The 10,279-nt window shown below is 32.4% G+C and overlaps 2 protein-coding genes across 2 annotated transcripts; both read right to left on the reverse strand.

Annotated features, from left to right (window-relative positions):
* Positions 1-64: 64 nt before the first annotated feature.
* LOC125851377 (auxin-induced protein PCNT115-like) lies at positions 65-6,618 on the reverse strand. Its single transcript, XM_049531174.1, has 6 exons — positions 6,171-6,618; positions 5,505-5,708; positions 837-1,009; positions 641-743; positions 397-547; positions 65-278 (listed from the first exon to the last, which is right to left on the reverse strand). The coding sequence occupies exons 1-6, from the start codon at positions 6,396-6,398 to the stop codon at positions 88-90; spliced, it is 1,050 nt and encodes a 349-aa protein (XP_049387131.1). The 5' UTR covers positions 6,399-6,618; the 3' UTR covers positions 65-87.
* A 766-nt stretch (positions 6,619-7,384) lies between these two features.
* On the reverse strand, positions 7,385-9,362 carry LOC125851385 (geraniol 8-hydroxylase-like). The gene is made up of 4 exons (XM_049531183.1): positions 8,882-9,362; positions 8,685-8,788; positions 8,334-8,606; positions 7,385-8,225 (listed from the first exon to the last, which is right to left on the reverse strand). Exons 1-4 carry the CDS (start codon positions 9,360-9,362, stop codon positions 7,620-7,622), a joined length of 1,464 nt encoding a protein of 487 aa, XP_049387140.1. The 3' UTR covers positions 7,385-7,619.
* Positions 9,363-10,279: the final 917 nt, after the last annotated feature.

Here is a 10,279-nt window from a genome sequence, read left to right on the forward strand (position 1 = left end):
TAAATAAACCTTTAACTTTTAAGTTCACTATTTTCAACACGGACATATTAATTTGAACACATATTAACTTGGAAACTACGCGATATTTTATCGCGCAGCATTCCAAGTTGACAAATGTGGAGTATCAGAGTTTTTATAAGTACTTGCACTAGAAGCATCTCTTTCACCTTTCACTGCATCAGCTGAAGCTATGGATTCAAGCTCCGCCATGTCTTCCGTTGTTAACTTAATGTACAGAGCTTCAATGTTCTGTTCGAGGTTTTTGATCTTAGTGGTACCTAACAATGGAAAATGTAGCATATAGTCAATCAGTTCAACTGAATCCGGTATTTTCATCACAAATCAATCTAAAAGTTTGAACTCATCAAATTTAAATCATGAATCCATCTCTGGTACCTGGGATGGGGCACACGTCATTTCCTTGGTGATGTACCCAGGCTAAGGCTAGTTGAGATGGCGTACATCTCTTCTTCGTTGCCATTTTGCAAATTCTCTCGTATAAGATCTTGTTATGCTCGAGATTCTCAGCTTGAAACCTAGGTATATGCTGCAAAATCAATATACAATACACAAGATCGTTTTTTTATAACAATCTAAATTTTAGATGAAATGATCGCACAGTTCAACAAATACTGCAAACCTTCCGAAAGTCTTCATTTGTCAGATCCTCAAGCAGCTTCGGACCTGATGACAGAAACCCTTTACCTAAGGGACTATATGCTACAATTCCAATTCCAAGCTCCCTACAAAAATCAATTTTAGTCATGATGATTAATGTTCTTAAAAACTATGCTTTTAGACGTTAAACGAATATTAAAAGGATGAATGTTATAAACCTGCAAATAGGAATTATTTCTTCCTCTACATCTCTCGACCATAGGGACCATTCTAATTGTACTGCTGTTATTGGATGAACTCCGTGTGCTCTCCTGATCGTCGAGGCTGAAGCCTCAGAGAGACCTATGTATCTTATTTTACCCTCTTTGACTAGCTTCTTAAGTTCTCCCATCTTGAAAATAAAAAGCAAATTATCAAAGGATAATACATTGCGAACAACAAGTTTGATCATTGCTTCATAACAGGGGACGAAAAACAGGATTTTCGTCCTCTATTCATCTAAGTTGCTTGGACTCTTCAAAAATACTGCCTAGTGTTTGTCACCTATGCATTTTTGGAGAGTCCGAGTAACATAGCTCTTCACAACATGACCAATATGTTGACACCCAATTTTGACCCTCCCCAATATAAATTAATCATCGAGCTTCCTAAATTCTAAACGATTTGAAATAATTGGCTTTATAAAATTCAAAATAATTTTCAAGTCATTTTAAGTAGTTTTGTCATTTTTATAAATTTCAAAATAATAAATATGATATTTTATATAGTTATGTGTCTAATTAGTATATTTTATGAATGTTCGAAAATTGCCTCAAAACGATTTTAGTTTTATTTAAATATTTGGCTATTTGGTTTAAATTAATTAATAACTTATATTTCGAGTTAACTAGTTTATAATTAAGTTAATTATTATATAATTATGTGTCTAATTAGTATATTTTATAAATATTTAAAAATCATATCAAAAGATTTTTATTTCTTTTTAGCTAAGTGTTTTACTAACTTAGTTTAATTTAAATCATAATTACGATTTTGAATTAATTAGTTCATGTTTAAATTAATTATATTATTATCAAGTTAATTATTTTATTTCGTTAAGAATAAGAAGCTCGTTAATTAATTAATATTAAATTTATCTTATTTATTTATTTATTTATATTTTTCGACTACATTCTCCAAGTAAATCTGATTTGGTTAATTTCGTAATCCTAATCGGTTATAATTGCAATTCTTTTGGCCAAATCCTCAATTCAAAACCTAGTCATTTTATTACAATTCTAACCCTTTTCCCGCTTTGCATCCAATTCTTTTTAAAGACCAAAATTGGGTCATTTAATTCCAACCCAAATTATGCTCCAAATCAGCCCAACCAATTAATTCCAACCCAACCCCATCATTTTCCAGCCCATTCCAACCGACCCAAACCCCCAACACTACCCAACCCTTTTGTTTTTTCTTCTTTTCTATTCCAACGTTAACAACAACAATCGACCACGATGTTTCCTTCAACATTATCAGTAAACCCAGAACTCGTACAGCAGGCAGGCAGCAGAGAAAGAGGCACACATTTTTCTCCCCTTTCCTCTTTTGGAATGGGGCGAAAATTGCAAGAAAAGGTGTCTCTCCAAATTGGTGAAAGGTTTGGGAGTTTGAATTTTGAAATATGTCCTTTTCTGTCCAGATTTTGGACCCAACAATTTCCCCCCCAATTAGCCCTAAAAATCTCTATATGTATTCCTTTTTATTCACTGTAAGGGAGGGGATTTTTGGTAGTTGGAAATTTTTAACTAAGAGCATCAAAAAAATAAAATAGCTGATATTTACAAAATACACTACAAGGAGAGCAGAGAAGGACTCATTTTTTGTTTTTGGGTTTGATATTCTTGCTCAAACTTCTTGGTTATTGTTCGAGTTCGGATCTTGCGCGGTGAAGGTCGTCGTTCCAGTTCGTCCCGTCCCAATCGCTGCTCATCAACAGGTAAATAACTCATGCTCTTTTACTCACTCCGTTTTTTTTAGTAAATGGTGATGTGTTCTTTGGTGGATTCTGAAATGCTCTTACTTGAAGTGCTTGACTCTTAAAGGGTTCTTTATTTCTTTATCCTCATCTTATTTTCTCCGATGGAACATGGATTTTGTTTTCAAAATGACTTAATGTTTATCTTGAAGTCATGCTGTTGTTCTTAGTCTTCTCAATATTTATTTTTATTTTTTCTTCTCTTGTATGCCCGACTTGCGATTGTCGTGTCAACTTCAAATATTGGTTTATTAGTTTGTTGATAGTATTGATAACACCTTAGTCTTATTTGTTGAAATGTTGTTCGCTATTTTGTTATGTGTTTGAAGGTGCTAAGTGAATCATACAATTGCATGTTTGACTTCTTATGGGCATAAGTTGAATTTTTGGAATGGTGTCCTTTAAAGAATGTTTAACATCCAGTTGGGAAAATTTTAGTTCACTTGTTTCACATTGTGTGTAGTTCAAATATGCTTGCACTTAGCAGATTTTTTTTTTTTTTTTAGTAATAATATTGATTAAAATTAGTTCATCATAGGGCCTAGTTCATGTTCATTTATAGTATCATCTTTTCTAAAACCCCCATTGTAGTGTTAAATCTCCGATCTATTAATCATTTATCATTTTGTTGTTAGGCTGAGGCATTAGAAGAGCGTTAAAGTATGCCTATCCTTCCTCCCATTCTTTCCTTTATTTGTTGTATGAAAATTATATGATTTCTATGCCTGACCTCTTGAATTTTGTTACGACGATTAGCGTATGTTAAAACATGTAGGCTTCTTTTTTTTAGTATTACATAGTTCACTCACTGTTTTACTTAGTCGCAGGAGAGCATGGGATTGATCTTTCTATTCTGTCTAGAGTCACTGTTAGTTTTAAAAGAAGGGAAAATATTAGTTTGTTCATATTTGTCGTTGTGTCAAACTAATGTATTTTTATTTTATTTTATTTTTACTTTTTTTTTCTTCCTTGAATTAAATTACGGTAGTATATAATTGTTTAGAATATAGTAGTATATAAATATTAAAGTATGGTAGTATGTAAATAATAAAATATGGTAGTATATAAATATTAGATTACGGTAGTATATAATTGTTTAGAATATAGTAGTATGTAAATAATAAAATATGGTAGTATATAAATATTAGATTACGGTAGCATATAATTGTTTAGAATATAGTAGTATATAAATATTAAAGTATGGTAGTATATAAATAATAAAATACGGTAGTATAATAAATTTTAGAATATAGTAGTGTAATAAATATTAGTATATGGTAGTGTAGTAAATATTAGAATATAATAAATTTTCTTATATTATTCATAACTAGGGGTGCGCATCAGTCGGTTCGGTTCGGTTTTAGGTGTTATTGGTTCGGTTTATCGGTTTTCGGTTTGTAAATACTTCAAACCGATAACCAAACCAATAACATATTTCTTATCGGTTTTTGGTTAATCGGTTTATGGTACTTAATGGTTCGGTTTTCGGTTTAACCAATAAGAAAATACTCATATATATTATATACACGATAAGAAAATTTTCAAATAAACCATATGATTTTTCCAGCATTTGGCATGAAAGTAATAATTATAAAAGTAACAATCATTTTTCTTGCAAGTTTAGACACTAGACACATTCAAAGGAAAAAGTGTGAAAGTAACAATCGTTTAACCATTAACAAAAAGTATGAAAGTAACAATTGTTTAACCATTAACAATAAGACTAGTATATTTAGTATAGTCTTATTGGGTTATTGGTTTAACCATTAACAAAAATTATAAAACCAGAAACCGAACCAATAACCCAATAAAAAAATTTGCAAAACCGTTTAAAAACCATTAGCCCAATATCAATAAACCAATAGTATTTTTTCGGTTCGGTTTATTGGTTAAATCGGTTTTTACACACCCCTATTCATAACTCTTACTTATTGATTCTCATTTTCGTGTTTGCATGTGAAATTTGTCCGGGTCCTCACGGACTCTACCCTCGCATTTTCCTTTGGGCCACGGAAGCCCATATTCCCTCTTATCCGAGTCAGCTAGATATCAAAATCGACGAACAGGTCTAGAAATTGAAAGAAAAGCGAAGCAAATCGGGAGTTGAAAAAGATTGGGCCAAAGCCTACCTTTATTTATTCGGAATTGTATTTTGTTATTATTGGGCCTAAGCCCTCGCCATTTTACTTACGATTACTTGTTAGTTCTTAAGACAGGTAAAAAATGGGCCAAAGGCCCAAAACGAAAATGGGCCCAAATACTGGTCCCGGCGGACAGGAAAACCAGATTTGTGCCCAAATCTCTTTCCTTCTTTATTTTATTATGCTCCCTTACTTGCTAATATTTTCCATTAATCTTAAGGTCAACCATTCAAATCCTCAAGAGACGTTCATTTTGATTTAACAATTTAACTAAATCGGTCATCTCTTAACAAAACTTAAAGAATAAGTTTACAAAATATTTCGCTTAGATAATATTTCAATATTTTCTTTTCCACCCTTAAAATGGTCTTAACTAATTAAGTAGTTCAATTTTGCAAAGTCAACCTAAGTTAAAATTGTTTTAGCCAAATAATTAATCGTCGGATAACCGCATTAGCGGGTGTTCTAGGTGCTTTCAAACCCTTCCTAGAACACTAATATGAACCCCCGAACCCTCTTATATTTTCAATTGATTCCCTGTTTTAATCTATTGAAAAAATAGTTTTCTTGATTTTTCTTTAAAAATTAAGTGGCGACTCTAAATCAGTCAAAATATATTTTCCTAATAAAACACAATAAATATCAAATAATTTGATTGGTAACCTGATAAAGATAGAGTACTAACAAACTTGTTATCGTAACTTATACTGATGGTGTATATAACTTACCGTGATTTCAATTGGCACATGTGTATCGATCCGATGTTGATAGTATAAATCAATGCAGTTACCATCAAGTCTCTTTAAGCTGGCTTCACATGAAGCTCTAACATAGCAGGGATCTCCAATTATTTCTATTTTTCCATCTGCAGAAGCATTAATTCCAAACTTTGTTGCCAACTCAACTCGTTCTCTCGTCTCTCCCTTCAAAGCCTATCGCGATTATACAATCAACAAGTTTATGAAACAAATTAAAGACAGATATTATGTTCATGTTGATTACAATGATCTTTACAACTCTCTAATAATGTACTTTAGTAAACAGAATGATTATAAGTATGAATTTACAATGATATCTCAAATGGTCACTCAGCTAATTATTATTATCTCGGAAAGTCACTTTCTTTGTTGAAGAAAATTGGAATAAAGAAGAAAGGTTACTTTCTGAGATAATAACTACCGATATGTGTAAGATCCCTTATATACACTCCCTCGATTTAAAAAAGAATGACACTATTTTCTCATTTGTTCATTCTTAAAAATAAAATGGCATCTTTCTGAGTGTGGAAATTATTTTACACGAACTTCTCATTTTACCTTTAATGAGCACACAAATGTTATGATATATTCAGACTCATTCTTTTAGCAACTGACTAAATTCGTATGGCAACATACCTTTCCTATGAGGATTTCATTTGTGTAAGGCCCATATATATCTGAAGTATCAAGAAAAGTGATACCAGAATTAATGGAATGGTGAATAAGTTTGATCATTTCATCATCAGGTTTTGGGGGCCCATAAAATGAAGACATGCCCATACAGCCCAGCCCTTGAGCTGATACTTCAAGACCTTGTGAGCCCATCTTCATTCTTGGCACTTTTTTAATTCCTTCTGCAGCCATTGATGAATGAAAGAGAAAAAAAAACAAAGAAACAGAGTTGTGTGTGTGACTAGGATGAAGATGTTGAGGTATATATATATGGAGTTGAGGAACGCGGATTTAGAATTTAAATTGGATTGGTTTGACTAGACAGGAAGTTTAAGAAATTAAAAGAGAGATAATTGAATTTGTGGTAACATGACATAGATATTTGTGTGCAGGGGCCAAGAGGCGGAGTTACAGTTTCACTTACGAGTTAGGCAGAATTCCATAGCTTTGATCTAACACCTTGCATTTATGTTTTAAGAAAATTCATCTAATATGTATAAACAATTTATTCGGAAATAAGTAAATCATTTTTTTCAGAATTCAAAACCTATAAACTCAAAATCTTGGCTTAGTTTTTGTTTGTCTTGATAAAAACACCAGTATACTATGTTATCTTTCACCAGTATAAGAACATGATAAGTTTGTCCACCGAAGCTCAAATAAATAACAAGAAATTGTTAATAAGTGTTATTTTCTAGTTGGAATTTGAATATGATGTTCAACTATTTTATCAACTTTAATTATTGATCGTTAAATCACACTCTTGCGTTCTTATCAATATTGACCATATTACTATATTTAAAAAGTGATTTTTCCATTCGATAAAAGTCAAATAAGTAAAGCTATTAGCCCGACATTTACACGAAAATTGAAAGCAAGTCAACAAAATAATATATTCAATTATTGGGTGCTAGTTAATGTTAATTCTTTTGTTTAGTTTATTTATTAGGTGTTCGATTTAGAAAAAAAAAATTGCATGCTGTTGTCTCCGCTCAATGTATTATGAGTAATCAAATTAAGTAATAAAATTATCGGAATATTTTAATCATTAAAGAGTATTTAATTTGATTAAATTATTCTTATCTCTTTTTTAAACGAGTTCGGAGGAGAATAACAATTCATTTTTTTGTGACCAATCAAAATTTGAAAAAGAAATACATACAGAGAGAAATAATCAATCAATCAAGAAATGAAAACATTTTATTTCAAATAAGGTATATATGAACAAGTCGTAAACACCTTTGAGTAATTATGATTTCAATATATTATTATATATGGCAAAAGGTTACGTCATTGATGGTAGTGGGTGGTGATTGTGAATAAAGTGATGGTGCATAGAGTGGTAATTGGTGATTGTGGACATAATAAGAAAACCGATACTAGATAAGTATTTATTATGAAGTGTGCGCAATTTCAAAGAGGAGATGGGATAGCTCGCAAAGGATGAGCTTTGCCTAAGATGACACCAAATTTCTCCTCCATGTCTAAGTCTTTTGGCTCAATGCATGCCTCAAGTTTCCAATTGAATGAATTCAACATCGAGCCCAATATTACTGGCATCAATCTCAATGCCAATGGAAATCCAGGGCATGTTCTTCTGCCAGCACCAAATGGAATCAATTCAAAATCTTTTCCACGCATATCCAATTCTAAACTCCAGAATCTCTCAGGTTTGAACACTAAAGCGTCTTCCCAAAAAGAAGAATCACGACCAATTGCCCACGCATTGACTAGTACTAGTGAACCCTTTGGAATGATATAATCACACAATTCAACATCTTGATCCACCCTGCGGGGGATTAAGAATGGAGCTGGTGGGTGAAGTCTTAATGTTTCTTTGATGATAAATTGCAAGTAAGGGAGTCTGGATACATCAGCCTCTTCTATTGGTTTTCCTTTTCCAACGACTTGTGCAAGCTCAACTTGGACTTTCTTCATAATCTCTGGTTGTCTAAGTATTTCTGCCATTGCCCATTCTAACGTGCTTGTAATTGTATCGATTCCACCAATAAATATGTCCTGTAAATTAAATTTGGTAATTCTCTCAAATAAACTTAAAAAAGTATTTCAAACTTGCACATCATGTCTTCTTAACCATTCATCAAAAGAGAAGAGAAGAGAACGAACCAGGAGCATGGAATTCACATAATTTTGATCCATCTCTTGGGGATTTTCTGCACTGTGGTTGAGAAGCACTTGTAAAATATCACTCTTTTCACTCTTTTCTTCCAACCGCTCATTGATCATATCACCAAAGAGTTTATTCAACTTACCAAAATAGATGTTTGTGCGATACCTCATTCTTTGAGGATCAATCTTTTCAAGTATAGGGAAATAATCCACTAGGTTGATCTTCCCAACAACATCAACGATGCTCAAGATCGCGTCTGTCAGCTCAAGCTTCAAATTTTTAAAAACATTAATTTCTACTCAACTAATACGTTATACTTAAACAATCATGTTATAATTCAATTCTACCTTCAAATCTGAACAAAGATCAACCAAATCCTTGGAGAAAAGGGTGTTTGACACTAAATTGAGATTAGTCTTGAAAACAATTTGACCTACATCCACAGCTTCACCTTGNAGATGAACCAAATCCTTGGAGAAATGGGTGTTTGACACTAAATTGAGATTAGTCTTGAAAACAATTTGACTTACATCCACAGCTTCACCTTGTTGACAACATTTTTCACAATAAGCAATCAATTCATTCACCTTTTGAGACCTTAGATGTTGATTTGCATCAAGCCTATTGGTAGAGAAGATATTTATGTTCAATATTCTCCGAAGCATTCGCCATTGAGGACAAACAGGAAGCCATGACATAGAAAATTTGCAATAGTTTTGTGCTTGAAGGGCATTAGGGATAAATCTAGAAGAAAAGGCCAAGTCTTGTTTTGCCATAGCTGATGAAGAAATGACCACTAATGCTATTTGTCCTAACTTTAAACTCATAATTGGACCATATTTTTTTGCAAGATTGGCTAGTGATATATGAGGTTTTGTAACTAACAAGTGAAGATTTCCAATAATTGTCCATGGTGATGGCCCTCGTGGAAGTTTTTTGCTTCCTTTGCTACATATTTTTGCTATATTATTAACAAAACTGATCAAGGCAAAACTTGATCCCATCGCAAGTGTATGGTAATCCATTATCTCTAATCACTCTCTTCCTTCCAACTTTGATATTATTGATGTGTTAGAAAGTTTCAACCTCTACCAATTTTTATATGGTTTTAAATATTTTAAGTTGTTAATTATTGTCATTTATAATACTTTTTACATAATTTTTAAATTACTTCCTATGTTTCAAATTAAGGAAGGACAATTACTTTTACCTATTATACCCTCAATTTATGAACATTGAATTACTGTTTTTGAAGTGTAGTGAGAAAATATATTTAAGACTCTACCAATTAATAGAGATAAAATGACATATTCACTATGCCAATCATTATTTTCTTAACGAAGGTAAGTTAAAATTTGACAAATAAAGGAGTAGTAAAGTAAAATAAAATGTGTAGAGTAATTATTGCGGCCTAACTTTTGAGGAACTCTTTTGGTCCTATTATTGCTTTTCATATGTGTAGAGTAATTACTGCGGCCTAACTTTTAAGGAACTTTTGGTCTTAAGGGGGGAGGGGGAATAACTATGTTTTAGTGTAGATAAGGGTAGTTTATGTTTTAGTGTAGATAAGGGTAGTTTCACGGGGGAGGGGGAGTGGAATGTGATAATCAGTGTTTTAAAAAACTTTGTTGGGACTTGCCTTGGGGATCGCCCTAGGGTGGGACTTTAGCAAAATGCTTCGAGACTCAAGTGTGGGGCTTAGTTTTGTAAGACTTACGCCCTAAACGTCCGACTGTATGCCCTAAGCACATCCAACGCACAACGCTCGAGGCTCGCCTAACATATCTTACACAAACTATGTGTTAAAATCTTTAGTTAAGATTGTTGACCCTCATAATTTTTGAATAATTGAATGATACATAATAATTTTTAATCTATAGAGATAAAGAAGTTTGAGAATAATTCAAATAACAAGTATTAGTATCGCATCTTTCCTATTTGG

This window comes from Solanum stenotomum, unplaced genomic scaffold (assembly GCF_019186545.1).
Source record: "Solanum stenotomum isolate F172 unplaced genomic scaffold, ASM1918654v1 scaffold25311, whole genome shotgun sequence".
NCBI classification, from domain to species: domain Eukaryota; kingdom Viridiplantae; phylum Streptophyta; class Magnoliopsida; order Solanales; family Solanaceae; genus Solanum; species Solanum stenotomum.

Coding starts and splice junctions, on each gene's coding strand:
- LOC125851377 (XM_049531174.1), bottom strand. CDS start 6,398: ATGGCTGCAGAAGGAATTAAAAAAGTGCCAAGAATGAAGATGGGCTCA. Junction 1,010..5,504: donor ATGTGCCAATTGAAATCACG/GTAAGTTATATA, acceptor TTTATTTTCAAG/ATGGGAGAACTTAAGAAGCT. Junction 744..836: donor GAAATAATTCCTATTTGCAG/GTTTATAACATT, acceptor TGATTTTTGTAG/GGAGCTTGGAATTGGAATTG.
- LOC125851385 (XM_049531183.1), bottom strand. CDS start 9,362: ATGGATTACCATACACTTGCGATGGGATCAAGTTTTGCCTTGATCAGT. Junction 8,607..8,684: donor ATCTTTGTTCAGATTTGAAG/GTAGAATTGAAT, acceptor AAAAATTTGAAG/CTTGAGCTGACAGACGCGAT. Junction 8,226..8,333: donor ATGTGAATTCCATGCTCCTG/GTTCGTTCTCTT, acceptor TTTAATTTACAG/GACATATTTATTGGTGGAAT.